The 23,527-nt window shown below is 38.5% G+C and overlaps 2 protein-coding genes across 4 annotated transcripts in view; one reads left to right on the top strand and one right to left on the bottom strand.

Annotated features, from left to right (window-relative positions):
• MED4 (mediator complex subunit 4) overlaps positions 1–23,527 on the top strand; it is a 1,135,161-nt gene that overhangs the window by 494,266 nt on the left and 617,368 nt on the right. The window lies entirely within an intron of this gene.
• Positions 1–23,527, bottom strand: part of CYSLTR2 (cysteinyl leukotriene receptor 2) — a 46,877-nt gene that overhangs the window by 3,675 nt on the left and 19,675 nt on the right. The window contains exons 2-4 of one of the 3 annotated variants that reach the window (XR_007720755.1): positions 9,437–9,503; positions 7,210–7,282; positions 4,121–4,220 (exon numbers count right to left, since the gene is read on the bottom strand). Coding sequence is in view for 2 of the 3 variants with exons in the window: in XM_050766359.1 (XP_050622316.1) it covers positions 7,210–7,226 (17 nt within the window). In the remaining variant the exon portion in view is untranslated. Of the gene's footprint in view, positions 1–4,120; positions 4,221–7,209; positions 7,283–9,413; positions 9,504–23,527 lie in introns of those variants that run through there. The other 2 variants (XM_050766359.1, XM_050766360.1) reach the window with 2 other exon arrangements.

Raw genomic sequence — 23,527 nt, 5'->3', positions numbered from 1 at the left:
ACAAAGGGATACACTCAAAAACATTACAGATAAATAAAAATGGAATTCTAAAAAGCATTCAGATAACCAACAACAAGGCAGGAAAAAGAAGAGAGACAATAAAAACAGAAAACAAAATATAAAATGGCAGACATCCCTGATTCATCAATAATTACATTAAATATAAGTAATCTAAATATACCAAGTAAAAGATAGAGGAATGGAATATATTTTTTAAATGACCCAATTATGTACTGCCTACAACAAACACTTCAAATAGCAGTATTGGCTGGTTGAAAGTAAAAGGATGGAAAGATGCTTGCTATTCAAATCAAAGGAAATAAGGGATAGCTCTTTTAGTATCAAATAAAATGGACTTCAAAGCAAAGGACATTGCCAGAGACAGTGAGGGACACTATATAATAATAACAGGGTTTAACCACTAAGAAGACATACCAATTCTAAATGGGTATGCACCAAACAACAGAGCGGCAAAACTGAAGCAAAACTGATAAAACTGAAAGGAGAGATACTTGGTGACTTCAAGGACCTCTCTCAGCAATTGATGAAGCAAATAGACAAAAACTCAACAAAGTTATAGAAAAACTAAAAACACCATCAACAAACAGGATCAAATTGACATGTATAAAACACTTCACCCAACAAGAGCAAAATACTTAAGCTTTTAAGTGTTCACAAAACGCATACCAAGATAAACCACATCCTGGGACATAAAACAAGCCTCGATAGATTTCAAATAATTGAAATAATATAGAATGTGTTTTCTAACCACAAGGGAATCAAACTAGAAATCAGCAGCAGAAAGATAACAGGAAACCCTCAAAACACTTGAAAACTAAACAACACACTTCTAAATAATCCATGGGTCAAAGAGGAATTCTCAAGGGAAACAAAAAATATATTGAACTGAATAAAAGTGAAAATATAAATTTGTGAGATGTAGCAAATGCAGTATTAGGACAAAACTGTATAACACTAAATGCATACATTACAAAAAGGAAAAGTCACGAAATAAGAATATAAGCTCCATCCTCAAGAAGAAAAAAGCAAGCAAAAGGAAGGAAATAGTAAAGAGCAGAAATCAAGAAATAGAAAACAGAAAAAAATAGGGAAAAAATGAAATGAAAAACTGGTTATTTGAAAACAATCAATACAATTGATTACAGGTGCATGCCACCATGCCCAGCTATTTTTCTTTTTTGTAGAGATGCTGTCTCTCCATGTTGCACAGGTTGGTCTTGAACTCCTGAGCTCAAGTGATCCTACCACCTTGGCCTTCAAAGTGTGAGATTACAGGCGTGAGCCACCATGCCTGGCCAGGTAACTTTCTTATAGTAGCAGAACAGATGAAGACAATAATGAACTAAAAATTGCATATATTAAATAAAATATTACATCTCCTGACAAATCTTTAGCAAGAGGTACAAAAAAAAATAGAACAGACATAAATTTCCATTGTCAGGAATAAAACAGGAGATAACACTATCGATAGATACCTGAGGCATCAAAAGAATAATGAGAAAAACTTTGAATAACCCTACAAACATAAATTTCACAACTTAGAGGAACTAGACTAATTCCTCATAAAATGAAAAATAACTCACTCAACATTAAGTAGATAATTTGAATATCCCCATAACTATTAAGGAAATTAAATTCTTAATTGAAAAACTCTAAAAAAAGAAACCTCCAGATTCAGATGGCTTCACTGGAGAATTCTACCAACTATTTAAATAAGAATTAACATCAATTCCATGCAGTGTCTTCCAGAAAATAGAAGAGAAAGGTGTTTCTCAATTTATTTTATTGAAGCTAAGTATTACCCTGATACCAAAATGAGGCAAAGATAATACAGAACAAAACAAAAGACTATGGATGAATATCCCCTGTGAATATAGGTGCAAAATATCCTTAGCAAAATACCATCAAGTACAATTTAGCAATATATGAAAAGAATTATACACCATGACCAAGTAATCATATCAATTAATATTTTAAAAAGTGCATGACAAAATTCAATATCCATTCACAATCAAAACTCTCAGAAATACAGGAGTAAAGAGGAATTTCCTCAACCTGATAAAGAGCATATACAAAAAAACCTATAGATAACATTATACTTCATAGTTAAAGACTGAGTGTCTCCCCCATAAGATCAGGAGCAATGCAAGGATGTCCATTCTCGCTGATCTTATTCAATATAGTGCTATAAGTTCTAACCAGTGGAATGAGGCAAAAACACAAAAAGGAAATAAATATCATATAGATTAGAAAGGAAGAAATAAAATACTTCCTATTTGTAGATGACATAATTACATAGAAAACCCCAAGAGACCTACAAACACACACATACATGCACACACACAAAGAAAACGAAAATCTCATAAAGCTAATAAGTGAATTTTGCAAAGTGGCAGAATACAAAATAAACATAGAAAATCGATTATATTTTATATACTAGTAACACACATATGAACACACTGAAGTTAACAATGCAATACTGTTAATATTCATTCAAAATTAAAATGAAAGACAGGTGTAAATCTCACAAGACATGTACAGGACTTGAATGCTGAAAACTACAAATTACTGGTGAAAGAAATTAAAGTTGTAAAGAAACATGCCATGTCATAGATTAGAAGGCAATGGAATAAAGATATCAATTCTCCCCAGATTTATACACAAAATTATGCAATTCCCAGTAAAATCCTTGTAAGTTTTTTTTTGTAGATATTGATAGGATTATTCTAAATCTTAAATGAAAAGGCAGAGGAACTAGAATAGCATTTTGAAAAAGAAGATTGAAGTGGGAAGAATCAATCCATCTAATTTCAAGACTTATTTTATAGCTAAAGTAATTAAGATTGTATGGTATTGGCTGAAGGACAAACACATAGATCAACGGAAAAGAATACAAACCCAGAAAAAAACTCACATAACTATGCTCAACTAATTGTTTACAAAAATGCAAAAACAATACAGTGGAGGGAAGACAGGCTTTTCAGAGGCGCTGGAGCAATTGGATAGCCATAGGCAAAAAAACAAACCTTGAACCAAATCTCACACCTTATATAAAAATTAACTAAAATGCAGCACGGACTTCATGTAGAATGCAAATTTTTAAAAATTATTATTATACTTTAAGTTCTAGGGTACATGCGCACAACGTGCAGGTTTGTTACATATGTATACATGTGCCATGTTTGTGTGTGCACCCATTAACTCATCATTTACATTAGGTATATCTCCTAATGCTATCCCTCCCCTCTCCCCCCACCCCATGACAGGCCCCAATGTGTGATGTTCCCCATCCTGTGTCCAAGTGTTCTCATTGTTCAGTTCCCACCTATGAGTGAGAACAAGTGGTGTTTGGTTTTCTGTTCTTGTGATAGTTTGCTGAGAATGATCGTTTCCAGCTTCATCCATGTCCCTACAAAGGACATGAACTCGTCCTTTTTGATGGCTGCATAGTATTTCATGGTGTATACGTGCCACATTTTCTTAATCTAGTCTGTCATTGATGGACATTTGGGTTGTTTCCAAGTCTTTGTTATTGTGAATAGTGCCGCAATAAACATATGTGTGCATGTGTCTTTATAGTAGCATGATTTATAATACTTTGGGTATATACCCAGTAATGGGATGGCTGGGTCAAATGGTATTTCTAGTTCTAGATCCTTGAGGAATCGCCACACTGTCTTCCACAATGGTTGAACTAGTTTACACCAAGATTGTAAAAGCATTCCTATTTCTCTACATCCTCTCCAGCATCTGTTGTTTCCTGACTTTTTAAAGATTGCCATTCTAACTAGTGTGAGATGGTACCTCATTGTGGTTTTGATTTGCCACCTCACAGTTCAATCTCAGACTGTTGTGCTAGCAGTGAGCCAGGTGGGTCAGAGGGATATCATCTCCTGGTGTGCCATTTGCTAAGGCCATTGGAAAAGCGCAGTATTAGGGTGGGAGTGTCCCGATTTTCCAGGTACCGTCTGTCCGGCCTCCCTTTGCTAGGAAAGGGAATTCCCTGACCCCTTGTGCTTCCCAGGCGAGGCGATGCCCTACCCTGCTCCGTGGGCTGCACCCACTGTCTGACAAGCCCCAGTGAGATGAACCTGGTACCTCAGTTGGAAATGCAGAAATCGCCCATCTTCTTCATTGCTCACACTGGGAGCTGCAGACTGGAGCTGTTCCTATTCAGCCATCTGAGAACCAAGTTTTCCCTAGAATGTAAAATTATAAAATTTTTAGGAAAAATAATTTTGGGATCTAGGACTGGCAAAGAGTTCTTTGACTTGACACCAAAAACATGATCCATAAAAGAAAAAGCTGATAAATTGCAGCTCATCAAGATGATAAATTTTTGCTCCACAAAATACTCTGCTAAGAGGATGAAAATATAAGCTACAGACTGGGACAGAATATTTGCAAATCACTTATCAAAACAGGATTATTTAGAAGATATAAAGAACTCTTGAAAATCAACAGTAAAACAAGCAAACAAATAAAAAAACCAATTAGAAAATGGGCAAAGGTAGAAACAAACATTTCAGGAGATATACAGGTAGCATATAAGCACATAAAAAATTGTTCAACCTTATTGGCCATTAGGGAAATGCAAATTAAAACCACAATGAGATATTACTACATACTTATTAGAATGGCTAAATAAAAAATAGTGAGTACACCAAATACAGAGAAACTCGATCACTCAGACATTGCTGGTGAAAGTGTAAAATGATATGGTCCTTCTGGAAAACAATTTGGCTGTTTCCTAAAAAACTAAATATGCAATTACCATGCATTCTGGTAATTATACTCCTGGGCATTTGTCCCAGGGAAATGAAAACTTATGGTAACATAAAAACCTATAAGTCAGTGATTACTGCAGTTTTATTTGTGATAGCCCCAAACTGGAAATAACTCAGATAGCCTTCAATAGTTAAACAGTGGTACACGCATACCATGGAGTTCTACTCGGCAGCGAAAGGAGTGAACCATTAATACATTTGGTAACTTGAATAAATCTCTGGGGAGCTATGCTATATGAAAATAAAAACTAATCATACAGTGTGATCCCATTTATATAACATCCTTGAATTGGCAAAATTATAGAAATGGAGAACACAGATTTGTAATCGCCAGGGATTAAGAAGGCAGTGGGTGTGGGAGGGAAGTAGAGGTAGCTAAAAAGTGAAGTTTGAGGCACCCTTGTGGTGACAGAAATGTTCTACATCATAACTGTATTAACATCAATATTTGGGCTGTGCAGGAGTTTGAGATGAGCCTAGGCAACATAGTGAGACCCTATCTCTATGAGAGAGAGAGAGAGAGAGAGAGAAAGAGAAAGAAAGAAAAGAAAGAAAAAAGAAAGAAAAAGAAAGAAAGAAGAAAGAAAGAGAAAGAAAGAAAAAAGAAAGAGAAAAAAGAGAAAGGAAAGAAAAAGAAAAAGAAAGACAGAAGAAAAAGAGAAAGAAGAAAGAAAGGAAGGAAGGAAGGAAGGAAAGAAGGAAGGAAAGGAAAGAAAATGAAAAAGATTAGCCAGGTGTGGTGGTGCATGCCTGCAGTCCCAGCTCCTCAGGAGGCTGAGATGAGAGGATTACTTGAGCCCAGGAGATCAATGCTAAGTGAACTGTGATCACACAGTTGCACTCCGGCCTGGTTGATGGAGTGAGACTCTGACACACACACACACACACACACACACAGCCCAGTTCTGATAGACCATGGTCTTGCAAGATGTTACCATTGGGGGAAAGGATACAAGAGATTTTTCTATTTTTTTTTTACATCTGCATGGGAATTTTTAATTATCTCAAAATGGAGGAAAAAAAAGGTGTGGCTTGAACAGAATACCCTGCAATTTTGATTGCAAAATTCCATCTACAAACTGCTCAGTGGTGCTTGTGTTTAGGAAAACACTTAGGTTTTCACTTAGGGAAGCTCTCCTTCCTCTCCCTTTCCTGACAAGCTACCCACACTGTCTCTGTACACCTGGAGAGGTGATTCCTCAGGAAGATGAGAGAAGACTTTCAAAAGCTTTGTTGCTATTAGTAATAAAGCCAACTTGTTCCATTACAGGAGTGTTTTTGGTGGTCTTGGGCTCTGAAGGACTGACAAAAATGGAGTGTCATGAGATTCTTCTGAAGTCCTTGCTGCCTTAAGCAAGTACCCTTGACTCAGTAATGATGCATACATGTGGGACCCTGTTCATGGCTAGGCTCTGATATTTTGTTGAGAACTGTCAGCAATGTGTTTATTTTGTTTTCCTAGGAATAGATCCTCAGAGTCTTTCTAGTCTGTAAAACTTGTTGCAAATCTAGTCAGCCGGAAATATTGTTTTCTAGCCTCTAACATCTGTTCTATGATTTGTCTATTGTCCTGAGTGTTGTTCGTTTATACAAGGAAAAGCCCATAAGGCAAGGACAAGCCAAGTCCCCGTAAGTCTGTCCTCTGGCTCCAGGGACTGAGAATTCAGGACTCACATGCTTTGGACAAACTTTGGCCTTTGGATAAACTTTGTGTCAGGTCACCATTTAAAAACTTGTAAGGACTTCCTCTGTCTTATCTTTTTTTTGTTTCTCAGCCCTCATTGTAGACAATTGACTTTTGCCCAAATTCTGGAGACTCAAGATCGGAGAATCAAGGTCAGACAAGTTCACATCTGATGGGCTCCACTCAATCTAAAACTGCACTTCTTCCAGATACCTGTTTCTTTCAGATTTCCGCACTGTAACACAAACGTGCATGTTTATCTCTACAGCGGGCACAGTTTCACCAAGGACAATCTGGAATCGCAATGGCCACGCTGAGGAACTTTGAATACAAACACGATGGTTTACTTTAGAGGCACTTTAGAAAAGTGAAGAAATCTTCAAGAGAAGATTGTTCTGTTTGACTAACAGTGATTCTTTTGTTCAAAGTTGGTGATAGCCGCTTCTTTTATTTCCATACTTTAGGAATTAATAAGTGCTGGTTAATTGATAAAATCGCCAAGGGCTTAAACCAATTTTAATGTCACTCTTTTTTTATTTAAAAATCTATTCTTTTACATAAAAACCTTCCTCCCTCTCTTTTCAGAGGGAACATAATTAGCCTTTTTTTGGGTGTTGATTTCATATTCATCTGCAGCAGATTCCCTTTACTTTCTTTTTTCCCTCTATTCCCCCTCCTCTCTTCCTCTTTTCCCCCTCTTCAGAAATTAATCTTTACCTTGTCAAATGAGCCATTCACTTTTTGTGTGCACATTCAAGGGATATCTAGTTCAGATAAATAGTCAAAATGTCTGAAAAAAAAAGGGAAAAAATGTTATTAAACTGCATCTCTTTCTGTGGACACTAACAGTATATTTACATAGTAGCCTTTATTATAATTATGAGAAAAGAAGAACAGGCATTATATATAAGTTAAAAGATTACATGTTTGACATGATTCAGAGTCTTCAAAAAATTACTTTAATACAAAAACTAGTGTCACTGCAATATTTTGGTTTCTACAAGGCCTGAGTTAAATTTTTTTTATTAAACTGAATTTTCTACATTGGTTGTATGAGTTCAACAAGATTCCACTATTTCTATAACTTGTCTAAATTTAGAATTTTAGTTTAATATATATATAATTGTATTAAACTAAAGTGAATGATAATAATAAATGCCTTTATAATTTTTATAAAATTCTTACAATGCTACAAATCATAAGATTTCATTTGTTAATTAAAATTGTAATTTCCTGATCCTTAACAAACTTTAAGGACTTAGACAAATGGTTAACTGATAATAATCCTTTGGATGCCTAGACAATTTCTAAATAAGAAACATAAAAACACTAGTCATTAAATACAATTACCTTTACTTCTTAAAATGACAATAGATTAACAAAATATGCAAATTCCTTTGAATGACATCATATATTTACATATTGAAACTGTTTAAATTGTATGCAATAAATACTAGTAGACCAAAAAAATATCTAAGTAAGTTATGTTTTCTCTCCTTTTTCTTTTGTGCCTAAAGGAAAGTTGATTACTTTGGTTAAAGATGATAATTAATATAAATGCTTAATACAGAGAAACACAAATATGTATACAGGATAATAAATATCCTGCTGATTTTCTGTTTATTAGGAAAGTTGAAACCATTTATTCAGAGAGTAAATTTTATTTTGACATATATATTATTTTATCTAATAGATTTAATTTTAAAACTATAGTTAAAATATAAAATTTAAAGCGTATTATCTATTTGTATATTTACATATCTGTGTATGCCTAAATGTATACATGTAAAGGCACATTAATAAATTCTCTACTGTAGAATGTTACATGAATGATGTATAAAAAGAGTAAAGTTAGAATTGGAGTCTTTTTAATATACAAAAATTAAGTTATGCTATGCCCATATTAGTAAATATTTCTTTTTGTTAATAAAACATTCTGTTAACTTTCAGTGCTTTTTGACACTTTTAAATCATTTTTAAAAAGACTCCTTGCTTTAATAAAATGTTGTTTCTAATGACTATTGTTAATTGCTATGTGTTTTTACAATGTCGTCTATTATTTATGGACCCTAGATACTTATGACTTACATCTTGCCTCCTGGAACAACTATTCTTGATTCCTTCCAAAATTCAGGCCCCAAATTCAGAATAATCAAGCTATTAATATGTCTTTTGTGCCTACACTATCTTTGGTTTTACTGTAATGGCTATTAGGTAACACAAGATTTGTTTTGTCATTCTTTGAAAGGAAAGACAATGGGAATAATTAAATTTTCAAATATCCTTTGAATTTAAATTAATTTAAAATTATTATGAGAGCTCTTTTATTTACCAAACTTACTAATAAAAGCTGATAAAAATATTTTTATTTTTTCTAAGTTAATTATATTTAAGTAAAATATGCTAATATAAATATCTTTTAAGGACTGTACCCTTTTTTGAGTTAAAAAAAGAATGCTTATGTTTAAGCACAAAGATTACTGTAATAACTGTGTATCAAAATATCTTTTTCCAAGATTCTCAATTAGCAACCCCACTTTACTTTTTTGTCATGAGAAGTCTGAAAAAACACTAGGGGCTTTGACTCAATGACATGGGACTCATCAAAAATCTATTATTTATTTCAGTCTTTCATTAGCTCCAGTAGTCACAGCATAATTGTCTTGTCTAAGAGTTCTAGCAGCTGCAGCAAAGCTTGTGGAAGCTGGAGTGACTCAGTCAAACTAGTTCTAGGGTCTACACTAAACCTAATAATTCCCCTGTTTTATTGATAGATATAACTCAAGATTTTTCAGCTAGTCACTTAATCTCTGAGGAAATTGTTGGTTTCCCTTCAAATATCACTGTTCATCACTGTAACACTCTAAACCCAGTGACCCTCTCTCCTTCATCTGTAGAAAAAGAAGCTGATGATTGATTACCTCTGTTGAGGAACTCTCCATACCTTGCATGGACCTTCTATAGACTCCCTTGGATATCCATAATTTAACTTTGCTTGTTGTTGGTTCAGACTGAAAAAACAAACAAATGAACAAAAAGTAAAAATTGACTAGTAGGATATGCGGTCACTGACTTTGTGATAGCAAGTCTAGGTAAAGCTAGACTTAAATAAGTTCAGATGACAAAGTAAATTGCCCTCATTCAGACCTGCAAGCTGACAAAAGAAAAAAGAATACTTATACACTGATATTGGCATTTGATTTGGGATTAGTCCTGAATTCAAAATGCATTGAAAAAGAAGAGGTCTCCAATAACAAGTTCTGAAATTGAGGCAGTAATTAATAACCTACCAACCAAAAAAAAAAAGCCCAGGAGCAGATGGATTCACAGCCGAATTCTACCAGAGGTACAAAGAGGAGCTGGTACTATTTCTTCTGAACCTATTCCAAACAATAGAAAAAGAGGGACTCCTCTCTAACTCATTTTATGAGGCCAGCATCATCCTGATGCCAAAACCTGACAGAGACATAACAAAAAAAAAAAAAAAAGAAAATTTCAGGCCAATTTCCCTGATGAGCATCAGTGTAAAAATCCTCAATAAAATACTGGCAAACTTAATCCAGCAGCACATCAAAAAGCTTATACACTACAATCCAGTTGGCTTCATCCCTGGGATGCAAGGTTGGTTCAACACACACAAATCAATAAATGTAATTCACCACAGAAACAGAACCAATGACAAAAATCACATGATTATCTCAATAGATGCAGAAAAGGCCTTTGACATAATTCAACACCCTTTTATGCTAAAAACTCTCAATAAACTAGATATTGATGAAACATAATTTCAAAATAATAAGAGCTATTTATGACAAAACCACAGCCAATATCATACTGAATGGGCAAAAGCTGGAAGCATTCGCTTTGAAAATACACAGAAGACAAGGATGCCCTCTCTCACCACTCCTATTCAACATAGCATTGGAAGTTCTGGCCAGGGCAATCAGGCAAGAGAAAGAAATAAAGCATATTCGAATAGGAAAAGAGGAAGTCAAATTGTCTCTGTTTGCAGATGACATGATTGTATATTTACAAAACCCCATAATCTCAGCCTAAAACCTCCTTCAGCAAACAACTTCAGCAAAGTCTCAGGATACAAAATCAATGTGCAAAAATTACATGCATTCCTATACACCAATAATAGACAAGAAGAGAACTAATTCATGAGTGAACTCCCATTCACAATTGTTACAAAGAGAATAAAATACCTAGGAAAACAACTTACAAGGGATATGAAGGAACTCTTCAAGGAGAACTACAAACCACTGCTTAAGGAAATAAGAGAGGACACAAACAAATGGAAAAACATTCCATGTTCATGGATAGGAAGAATCAATATCACGAAAATGGCCACACTGCCTAAAGTAATTTATACATTCAATGCTATCCCCATCTAGCTACCATTGAGTTTCTTCACAGAATTAGAAAAAAAACTACTTTAAATTTCATATGGAACCAAAAAAGAGGCCATATAGCCAAGACAATCCTAAGCAAAAAGAACAAAGCTGGAGGCATCATGCTATCTTACTTCAAACTATACTACAAGGCTACAGTAACCAAAACAGTGTGGTACTGGTACCAAAACAGATATATAGACCAATGGAACAGAACCAAGGCTGCAGAAATAACACCACACATCTGCAACCATCTGATCTTTGACAACCTGACAAAAACAAGAAATGGGGAAAGGATTCCCTATTTAATAAATGGTGCTGGGGAAACTGGCTAGCCGTATACAGAAAACTGAACCTGGACTCCTTCCTTACACATTATGCAAAAATTAACTCAAGATAGGTTAAAGACTTAAACATAAAACGTAAAATAATAAAAACCCTAGAAGAAAACCTAGGCAATACCATTCAGGACATAGGCATGGACAACGACTTCATGACTGAAACACAAAAGCAATGGCAACAAAAGCCAAAATTGACAAATGAGATCTAATTAAACTAAAGAGCTTCTGCACAGCAAAAGAAACTATCATCAGAGTGAACAGGCAACCTACAGAATGGGAGAAAATTTTTGCAATTTATCCATCTGACAAAGGGCTAATATCCAGAATCTACAAGGAACTTAAACAAATTTACGAGAATAAGCAAACAACCCCATCAAAAGTGGGCAAAGGATACGAACAGACACTTCTCAAAAGAAGACATTTATGTGGCCAACAAACATATGAAGAAAAGCCCATTATCACTGGTCATTAGAAAAATGTAAATCAAAACCACAGTGAGGTACCATCTCATGCCAGTTAGAATGGCAATCATTAAAAAGTCAGGAAACAACAGATGCTGGAGAGGACGTGGAGAAATAGGAATGCTTTTACACTGTTGGTGGGAATGTAAATTAGTTCAGCCATTGTGGAAGGCAGTGTGGTGATTCCTCAAGTATTTAGAACCAGAAATACCTTTTGACCCAGCAATCCCATCACTGGGTATATACCCAAGGGATTATAAATCATTGCACTATAAAGACATATTCACAAGTATGTTTATTGCAGCACTACTCAAAATAGCAAAGACTTGGAACCAACCCAAATGTCCATCAATGATAGACTGGATAAAGAAAATGTGACACATATACACCATGGAATACTATGCAGCCATAAAAAAGGATGAGTTCATGTCCTTTGCAGGGACGTGGATAAAGCTGGAAACCATCATTCTCAGCAAACTGACACAGGAACAGAAAAGGAAACACCATAGGTTCTCACTTACAAGTGGGAGTTGAACAATGAGAACATATGGACACAGGGAGGGGAATATCACACACCAGGGCCTATTGGCAGGTGGGAAGCTAGAGGACAGATAGCATTAGAAGAAATACCTAATGTACATGACGGTTTGTTGGGTGTAGCAAACCACCATGGCCCTTGCATACCTATGTAACAAACCTGCACATTCTGCACATGTATCCCATAACTTAAAGTATAACCAAAAAAAAAAAAAAAGAAGAAGAAGAAGAGGTCTCCTGACACTACAAGAACACCTATAAAATAGAAGAAGTCTCAGATACTTGGGAAGCTGAGGCAGGAGGATTGCTTGAACTCAGGAAGTCGAGGCTACAGTGAGCCGTGATTGCACCACTGCACTCCGGAAAAATACATCTGCTGAGGTCCTTACAAGCCTATCAACAAACTCTAATCCTTGAGGAGTGAGAACAAAGATTGGGCCTATCCTGGGTAAAAATAGTTACTTCAGAGACACTCCAGCCTGCTTAGCAGGACTTGTTTGACTTCACTGAAGGAATTTTCCCATCTCTAGTGACACTGCCTCCACCACGACCAAATAAAGAAAATGGTGAATTCCTGTTGTAATTAACGATTTTTAAATTGCCAATATTAATACAGTTTCTGCTTCACCAGGACAGTCCTTCTTATGTGGACATAAGGCTTACGGTCACCTGCCACACACTAACTTTCCTGTGTATTCAGGAAAATTGTTAGAGAATTTCAGTTGTTTAAAACTACCACCCCTCCAGTGGATGTTGTTTCCCTAAAAAGTATGCAAAGAAATCTCCAAAAAACTCAAGCACAGTCCACTTGAGATAACTCTTCAGACAGAGGGCTGCATTCTTGTGTTGCATACTATGGTTTTGGTCAGGGTTCTTCAGACAGACAGAACCAATAGGATATTATAGAATTATAGATGATAGATAGATGATAGATAATTGATAGATAATCGATAGATAACAGATGATTGATAGATAAATGATAGATTATAGATAACTGATAGATGATAGATACATGATAGATATTTGATAGATGATGGGTAATTGATAGATGATAATCGATAGATAATAGATGATTGATAGATGATTGACAGATGATAGATAATTGGTAGATACATAATAGATAGATAGATAGATAGATAGATAGATAGATAGATAGATAGATATTTAGATGAGAGGAGATTTATTAGGGGAATTGGCTCACACAATTATGGAGGCTAAGAAGTCCCACAACAGGCAATCTGCAAGCTAGAGACCCTGGAATGCTAACAGCGTGCTTCAGTTGGCCTCAGAACCTGGTGTAATTCTCAGGCTGAGTTTGAAGGCCTGAGAACCCGGGGACCCACTGGTGAAAGTCCTGGAGTCCTAAGGCCAGAGAGCCTGGAGTTCTAATGTCTAAGGGCAGAAGGAGAAGAATGTCCCAGCTCCAGGAGCAAGAGAGCAAATCCCTTTCTCTTATTTTTTGCTCTATTCTGGCCCCAAGCCAATTAGACAGTGCCCACTGATTGAGAGCAGAGGTTCCCCACACAGTCCACTGATTCACAAAATAATCTCCTCTGGAAACACCCTCACAGACATACGCAAAAGTCATGCTTTACAAGTTATTCAGGTATTCCTTAATCCAGTCAAGTTGACACTTAAAAATGACACTATACAAGCAATGACAGCTACAGCTGGAAAGTATCACCTAAAACTTGTCTCTGAGCCTGAAAAAAAGTCATAAATTATACTACTTCTGCTCTGGAAGCCTAGGTTTAAATTTAAATTTGTAAGGCAGAGTTGTCATGGATTATCACGTAGCCTTAAATCTCTTCTTAGCTAGCTAAAGAGAAATTTGTGCTAACCACTTCTTGCTGCACATGTATAAATACTATGGAGCAGCCATGACTGTGGGAGGAAAGCCTATTGGACATCTAGAAAAGAACACACAAATTTGGGGGGACATATTTTCATTGCTTGGGTACGATAATCTGGGTCCCTGTTTTCAGAGTCTGTTAGAAGAACTAAAAACCACATTTGCTTCTGCAAAGCCCTACTTCCTGGAATATTATCCTCAAATTACCTAACATGAGCACAAATCTTATAGTATAATTCCTGACTAACAACCTTTCCTGAGACACCGCAGTTTCCAATGGTGTACATTTTCTCTGGATACAAGAAGTCCATGAACCCAATTTTGTTAACGACAGCCATGTCCCTAATGGCCTTTGACTAGAAGACCTTGACCCTGAGAATCCATATAATGATCTAAAGAATAAAGGAGGTATGGTAAAGCAGTAGTTAATTTAACCTATCCCAAAAGGTGGTTTGTCAACATATTTCTGATGCAGCAAGAATATTTTTCAATTCTTCTTTAGACATCTATGTGAAGATAATACTCAAAAAACATGGTTGGCATGTAAATGATGTCAAAAAAAGAAAAGAGAAGAGTTATTAATCCTTCAAGTTAGCACTTCCCACAGTATCTCCCACTAAACACGAATCCACGAGATGCTCTGTAAAGAAAAGACTTTCTTGGTCAAATCAGCCTGAGAAACACGGCAAGCTCTAATATGCCCCTTTTAGAGATTCACAGTACACTTTGAAGTTTCTATGAGGTCCTACAGAAAAAAAACAAACAAAAAAGCCTGATTTACACAGAATTTCGCTGTCTCTTTTTTTTAACCTTGAAAACTTTTTTTTTTTTTTTTTTGCATGCTAACAGTCTAACATCTCATAGAACTAATGTTCTGTACAATCAGACTTGGGAGAATGCTGATGTTGTTATGTAATTTATCTTGAAGATGTTGTCATTTACCTAGAATATGATGTTAACAGAAGAGAAAGGGAACCAGCACCTAATAGGCTAGATCAAACAGCAAGGGAGTAAAGGAGCATGTGGTTCAAGAGTTTGCAGTCAGGGAGCTCTAAGAAATTGCAATTGGGTAAAGCAGCATTTCCGAGCATACCTTACTTCATTTGGAAAATGGAGTTTGTACTAGTTTCCTAGGGCTATCTTAACAAAGTATCACAAACAGGGTAGCTTAAAACAACAGAAATTTATTCTCTCTCACACAATTCTGGAGGCCAGAAGTCTGTAATCAAGGTGTCAGCAGGGGATATGGTTTGGATCTGTGTTCACCCAAATCTTATGTTCCATTGTAATCTCCAGTGTTGGAGGTGAGGCCTGGTGGGAGGTAATTGGATCATGGGAACAATTTCACATGATTGGTTTAGCACCATCCCCTCGGTGCTGTTCTCGTGATAGTGAGTGAGTTCTCGTGAGTGTTTAAAAGTGTGTAGCACCGGCCGGGCGCAGTGGCTCAAGCCTGTAATCCCAGCACTTTGGGAGGCCAAGACGGGCGGATCACGAGGTCAGGAGATCGAGACCATAACACGGTGAAACCCCGTCTCTACTAAAAAATACAAAAAAACTAGCCGGGCGAGGTGGCGGGCATCTGTATTCCCAGCTACTCGGGAGGCTGAGGCAGGAGAATGGCGTAAACCCGGGAGGCAGAGCTTGCAGCGAGCCGAGATCTGGCCACTGCACTCTAGCCTGGGTGACTCCCTCTCAAAAAAAAAAAAAAAAAAAAAAAAAAAAAAAAGTGTGTAGCACCTCCCCCTTCTCTCTTCCTCCTGCTCCTGCCATGTAAGACAACGGCTCCTGCTTCATCTTACGCCAGGAGTTAAAGTTCCCCGAGGCCTCCCCAGAAGCAGAAGCGGCCATGCTTCTTGTATAGCCTATGTAACCATGAGCCCATTAAAGCCTCTTTTCTTTATAAATTACCCAGTCTCAGGTCTTTCTTTATAGCAGTGTGACAGTGTACTAATACAGCAGGGCTGTGCTTCCTTAGAAGGCTCTGGGGAAGAATCCATCCTTGTCTCTTCTAGCTTCGGGTGGTTACCAGCAATCCTTGGTATTTCTTGCCTAACAGACATGTGATTCCAATCTCTTGACTCTGTCATTATTGGCATTTTCCTTGTGTCTCTTCACATTGTCTTTTCTCTGTGTCTCTGTGTCGTTTCCTTTTCTTATAAGGACACCAGTCATATAGGACTTAGGGTCCACCATATTCAGTATGACTTCATCTTAACATTACATCTGCAAAGACCTTATTTCCAAATAAGGCCACTTTCACAGGTACCTGGGGTTAGGACTTGGACATACCGTTTGCGAGTGCATAACTCAACCACAGCAAGGATATGTAAGATCTATTTCATAGAGTTGTTGTATTATATGAGAGGTAGAGAGACAGTGTGTGCTTCTCAGGGTACTTTGCACTAAGTGCTCCCTCATTGTTCCAACTTTGTGAATGAATGTAGGGATGATCTAACTTCAACACCTGTCTTCTCATTAGCTACCAAGGATGAGTTGATGGCATAAACTCTCACATTCACATAAGGTATAACAAGTAAACTCCTCTTGATGCTTGCTAGAAAGACATCAAGAGGAGTTTACTTTTTACACCTTATGTGAATGTGAGAGTTGATGCCATCTCTCTATAGAAACACGGATTACTCTGATTATTCTGACATGCTCATAATGAGAATCTCTCAAGATTACTCCACTCCTTTACTCAAAGCCTGTTTCTTCCATGGAACCCTCTGATAACTCATCTGCTCAGGGAAGTTTCTCTGGAAGAGGGACTATGGACCTGTCATCCCAACATTTTGGGAGGCCAAGGTGGGAGGATCACTTGAGGCCCAGAGTTCAAGATCAGCCTGGTCAACATAGTGAGATCCCCCCATCTCTACAAAAAGTAATTTTTAAAAATTAGCCAGGCATGGTATTGTGTACCTATCGTCCTGGCTACTCAGGAGGCTGAGGCAAGAGGATTGCTTGAGCCCAGGAGTTTGAGGTTGCAGTGAGTTATGATCATGCCACTGTACTCTAGTCTGGATGACAGAGTGAGACTCTCTGTAAAATAAATGTTTTAAAAAAGTGACTATGGATTGTGAACTGTAAGAATGCAATAAAAGGAAAGTTGGATACCCCATTATAATCCCCATTCTAAATTTACCAAACAGAATTCTGGGTTAAAAATTAGTTCCCTGTCTGGCAAAGATTTCATGATGAAGATGCCAAAAGCAATTACAACAAAAGCAAAAATTGATAAATGGGATGTAATTAAACTTAAAAGCTTCTGCACAGCAAAAGAAACTCAACAGAGTAACAGACAACCTACGAATTGGAGAAAATTTTTGCAAACTATGCATCTGACAAAGGTCTAATATCCAGCATTTATAAAGAACTTAAACCAACCTATAAGAAAGAAAACTCCATTAAAAAGTAGACAAAGGACATGAACAGAAACTTTTAAAAAAGAAGACATATTATACATGTGGCCAATAAGCATATGAAAAAAAGCTCAATATCACTGATCATTAGATAAATGCAAATCAAAAACACAATGAGATAACATTTCACACCAGTCAGAATGGCTATGATTAAAAAGTCAAAGAAAACAGATGCTGGAGAGGTTGCAGAAAAAAGAAAATGCTTAAACACTATTTGTGAGAGTGTAAATTAGTTCAGACATTGTGGAAAGTTGTCTGAGGATTCTTCAAAGAGCTAAAAACAGAACTACCATTTGACCCAGCAATTCCACTACTGGGTATATGCCCAAAGGAATATAAATCATTCTATCATAAAGACACATGCACGCACATGTTCATTGCGGCACTATTCACAATAGCAAAGACATGGAATCAACCTACGTGTCCATCAATGGTAGACTGGATAAAGAAAATGTGGTACATATACACCATAGAATACTATATAACCATAAAAAAGAACGAGATCTTGTCCTTTGCAGGAACATGGATGGAGCTGGGGGCCATCATCCTTAGCAAACTTATGTAGGAAGAGAAAACCAAATACCACAAGTTCTCACTTATAAGTGGGAGCTAAATTATGAGAACAGATGGACACAAAGAGAAGAACAACAAACGCTGGGATCTACTTGAGATCTGGATGGGGGAGAAGGGAGAATATCAGAAAAAATAGTTATTGGGTACTAAGCTAGGTACTTGAGTGACAAAATAATCCATACAAGAAATCCCTGTGACACGAATATACCTATATAACAAACCTGCACATGTACCCCTGAATCTATAATAAAAGTTAAAAAAAATTAGTTCCCTATTAGTTCTGTGGGTGTAGTTCCCTATGAGTTCTATGGGTGTAAGCTGATTTCTTGAGAACTGATATGATGCAATTTCTCATGTGCAGAGCTAAGCATCCAATCCTATTTCTGAGTTGACTGCCCGGGCCTTAGTTCTGATTACATGGATAATGGCTCTTTTGTTTTGATGTATCTCAACAGCAAGTCTGAGGTTCCTAGCTTAGATTGTAAGGTGAATGGTGAGGCCATTAGCTGGAATGGAGACCACATACTTTAGAGCTCAGGAGACAGGTCAGGGTGGCATATATAATTCAGGGAAATAGTCACATAGAGGCTGGAACTCTGTCAGCCTGACTCAGGAAAGTGAATACAACAAAACTAGAAGCTTGGAGATAGTGTCTTAACTCAATCTTACAGTGAATTATACTTTCTGTCAGTTGGCAGGGCCAGGACAGCAGGACTAAATGCACAATCAGAAGGTACTCCGTTGGAATACTAGAAGTGGTACAGGCAGCTTGCCCAAACCAGGTCAATAAAGAAAATGTGGAGCCGGATTAACGTCATAATTACGTTTCAGCTCTGGATGGGCAGGGCACTAGAACCAGAGTTAACACACAGAGCCTAGGGGACAAGGAGACAAGGCATGAGAACTAAGACTGATATGGAATCAGTCAGAGGAATTTTTACATAAAGATTTCATTACAAATGGCTTTTTATTGAAAAGGACATTCTTGTCCATCCACATGGCCATATAGAACCTACTTTAGTCTTAAAAAACCTGACTTTAGAGCCAAGATTCTGTTAGAATCTTAGGGAAACCTTACAGTTTAAGAAGTTAGAAAAGGGGCTGAAAAAGTATTTGAAAGCTTTGATTTAACTCTTTGACCATGAAGACCACCACTTGTTCTATCTCAAGATCAATAGGACTGTGAATTGCAGTGAAAAGGGCAGCTCAAGACAGGCAGGACCAAGCCCTGGACTTCTCCCTTGCTGGAATATAGCAGGGCCTCAGGGACACTGTAAGATACAGATGCTGGGGTAAGTTCCTTGTCAAAGGCAGGACATGAAATCCAGCAGGCATGACCACAGACAAGAGGTCACCAAAACAACAGTAATTGGTCATCCACCAAGGATTTGAGGGGAGCAGGTAGACCAAAAACAGACCCCAGCAATAAGGACTTCTTAAGCAACTGGGGAGGAAGGCAGACTTCATTGGGGAAGTCCGTTTGTAAGCAGCAAGGCCCTTACTACCAGGCCACAGTGCAAGGAGAGAACTTCAGACTTAGGAGGAGGCATGGCTAGTGCAGGTGGGCCCTGAGTCCCGAGTTCTGAGTTAGATAAAGCCTTGAGCGCAGAGACTCAGACCAAGAATGCCAAAACAAGGGTCCATTTCCCCTAATGAACTGGGAACAACATCTCAGGAACAAAAGAGAAGTTTAATGTTAGAATTGAGGCACAAGATCAAGATCAGAGCAACACCAAGGGCAACACTGAGTTCTAGAATTGTTTCAGTTCCTCTGCTTGAGGTTGGGGTTGGTTCTAGGCCCCACAGTGGGCTGGATGGGAATGGGAAACAAGAGTGATAGATGGTTGTCAAACAGCCGCAGTTGTAGGGAGAGTATAATCACAGAAGCCAGAGGCGTTGATACTAAGAGCATCTTATTCCCCAGAAAGCTAAACGAAAAAAAAAAAAAATACACAAACATCCTTCCTAGAAACCTCATGTAGCTAAAGGCTACCAGCAAAAAGCAGGGCCAGCCCATATTCCAAATTCCATTTAGCTCAACACTGTCTCTTGAGAAACCTTTAAAATATTTTTATTGTACTTTCCTGCCAATATAAAATACATTTGACTACACCACACTGCAACATTTCACTAGACTGAAAATAAAAAAGAAAGAAAGAAAAAGAAAAAAGAAAGAAAAGAAAAGAAAATTGTCTGCTAGATGTGACTGTAAAAATTAGCCAGACCAATGAAGTATGTGACAGGAAGCTGAGAAATATATGAAGAGGTAAATTCAAGGGAAACTGGGAAATAATTTGGCAGCATAATTTCCACGGCCTTAATGGGAAAGGAGTAAGCATGTGCACAGCTTACTGTACTGAAAGGGGATTCAGAACAAAGACAGAATTAAGACTTCATCTCCTGCAGCTTTGCTGGTAATTAAACAACAAAGAAGAGACAGGGAGCAGCAGCAGCAGATGGAGATTCCATATTTGAGTTAGGAAGAAAACCAAACATGCTGCGTGACCAGTTAAAGTCTGATGAGGGTGAATAGCTTACGTCGATGCTTAGAATGTTGTCACAGTGATAGCAAAGCTGCAACTGTTCCGGATCTCACAGATGTTATTTTTATTTATACTTAGAAAAATGTATCTTTTGATACATTCTTATGGGATCATTAGATATTGGCACAGACTCCTCCCCCACTAACCCCTCTCCATCAACACTGACTATGAGCAGATGGGTTTGCTCACCTTTTGTTCCCAGATTTGAATCTGTGTCCTGCCCGCGGAGTCTGAAGATGCATTGACACAAACAAACCCAGAATAGCCACAAGCAGTGTGCAATTAGACAACGAGCTACCCTGACCTTGTGGCAAATTGCTACAGTGCAAATAACCTGGAGAACAGAGGTTGGTGCACTTTGCATCATCTTAACAAGGAAATAATGATAGGCTTCTGTGTAGAGCAGCCCTGAGACAGAGGGGGAAAACTGGTAGACCTGCCATGCGCAAGCCTCCCTAGTTGCTACTCAGTGACCTTCTGAGTATACTGTTTGCCCACTGTCTCTGCCATCTGTAACTCCCACATTGGAAACTCTTCTGGTAAACTGGCATCGAGGTTCTTGACTTTCTGATTGCTACCCTCAAGACTCCTCACTTCAAGCTATCTGTCTTGGTCAAACCTGCCCAAGGGCTCTGGGGAAAGGCATTTTCTTTATCAGCCCACCCCACCTCAAGCCACAGATGCTCCTTCATCCAACAAGGGGCAGCAACAGCGAGTTGTACTCTGTTACTCTGTGCCGGGCACTCTGCCATGCTCCTTATGTTACTAACTCAATTAGTCCTCAAACAATCCTTGCTACTCTTACTTGATAATAGCTCTAAGTACTCTGATTTGATCATTTTATAGATGAGAAGACCAAAGTGCACAGGCATGGAATAACTTGTGTGCCCAAATTCCCTTGCAAGTTAGTGGTAGGATGTGGCTTGAATCCAGTTGTCTGCTCAATCAAAACACTGTCCTGCTTCTCTGCACCACATATATTCAGCCCTGTGTATATGACAGTAAAGAAAACATGATCTCGGACCAAAAGGAACCTGTGGAGTGGTGACTGGGTCAAACAAGTCAACAGGACAAAGCTCTATGAGGAAGAAGGGCCCACAGATAGAAACCTCAAGAGTGCTATGAGAATGCAGGGGAGGGACCACACCAGCCTTGGGGAATGGGGGGGTGATTTTTTAAGGTTCTGAGGGAGACGAATTGACTAAGGAGAGAGGGACAGGGACTTTGGGCAGTGGAAAACGATGTACAAAGGCCCGAAGTTGAGAGCACATGGCAAGTTGGGGAAGTGTAAGTAATATAGTGGAGACTAGGTGAGGCATGCAAGGAGGATGGGTGGGCAGAGAGCGGTTCCTGCGGGGCCTTTCTCTATACCAAGGCATTGGGGTTTCATCCTGAGGGCAGTGAGAGCCTCTGAAAGGTGGAGAGCAGACCTGCACTTTAGAGAGGTGACGCTGGCAGCAGATGAGGACAGTTTGAGAGGCAAGCCCAAGTACAGAGAGGTGAGTAGGGGTGCTCTTGTGATTGTGCAGGACAGAGAGGCTGCACAGACCTGGAGGGGACTGAGAGCTATAAAGGAGTGAGAACTGACCAGACTGTGGGTGGACTAAATATAGAAGGTCAGGGAAAAGGGAAGTCAAGGTTCATCTCAGGTATTAGGGGAAGGAAGTGGTGCCTTTCATGAATAAAAGGAACCTATGGAGAAAATGCTGATTGGGCTGAAGAAATGGGGAGTTTAATTTGGGGCATTTTGGATTTGAGGCATTCAAGAAATAGGCAAATGGAGCTATCCTGTTGCTCTATATAGCTGGGGAGGAGGAACTAGGTGAACCTGAACCTGATAAACGTAAGGCTGTCAGCACTTGATGGTAACTGAAGCCAGAGGAGTGGAGAGGCTCACACAGGGGGGTGTGAGAACGAAGGAGGATTGAACCTTGGGGAACACCAACAATTAAGGGACAGGCAGAGAGAAGAGGCTGGAACGATGATTGAGAAAGACTGGCCAAATGATACAAGGAGAGTCTGGCCAAATGATACAAAGACTGGCCAAATGATACAAGAACACAATGCCAAGAAGGCTGAGAAAAAGACTCCTTTAAGGAGAAGTGAGTGTTCAATGGGAATAAAAAGTAACAGGTGGACCCAGTGCGGTGGCTCGTGCCTGTAATCCCAGCACTCTGGGAGGCCGAGGTGGGCAGATCACTTGAGGCCAGGAGTTCAAGACCAGCCTTGCCAACATGGCGAAACTTCATCTCTACTAAAAATACAAAAACTACCCTCTCTGTACTTGGGCTTGCCTCCACCAAACTGTCCTCATCTGCTGCCAGTGTCACCTCTCTAGAACACAGATCTGCTCTTCACCTTTCAGAGGCTCTCACTGCCCTCAGGATGAAATCCCAATTCCTTGGTATGGAGAAGTGTGGTGGTGCTTGCCTATAAATCCCAGATACTCAGGAGGCTGAGGCACAAGAATAACTTGAACCCTGAAGGCGGAGGTTGCAGCAGTGAGCCGAGATTGCGCCACTGCCCTCCAGCCTGGGTGATAGAGTGAGACTCTGTCTCAAAAAAAAAAAAAAAAGTACCAGGTGATTCAGTACAGGAAAGTTATCAGTGATCAGAGGGGTTGTGTAGAAAGCTGAAGGCAGGAAGCTAATTAAAAAAAAAAAAGCAGCAGTTGAGACAGTGACCTCAGGAAGGAGAGAGGATGCCTTTGAGTTCTGCAGTTACTGCAAAAGGTTTGTTGCTGGAGAAAGACTTTGAGTCAGGGAGGGAGGATGTGTACTTCTTCTCCCTGGGTCACCGTGACTCTTACTGGCAGTGCATCTTTCTCATGTAACTTCAGTTTCTTCCTCTGTTCATCTCTCCTCCTCTCTGAACATCATACACCTGAGCCATAGTGTGGTAGAATGTAGAGT

The sequence above is a fragment of the Macaca thibetana genome, chromosome 17 (assembly GCF_024542745.1).
Source record: "Macaca thibetana thibetana isolate TM-01 chromosome 17, ASM2454274v1, whole genome shotgun sequence".
NCBI classification, from domain to species: domain Eukaryota; kingdom Metazoa; phylum Chordata; class Mammalia; order Primates; family Cercopithecidae; genus Macaca; species Macaca thibetana.
Note: the sequence above shows the minus strand (reverse complement) of the source record. Positions and strands in the feature narration are given on the sequence as shown.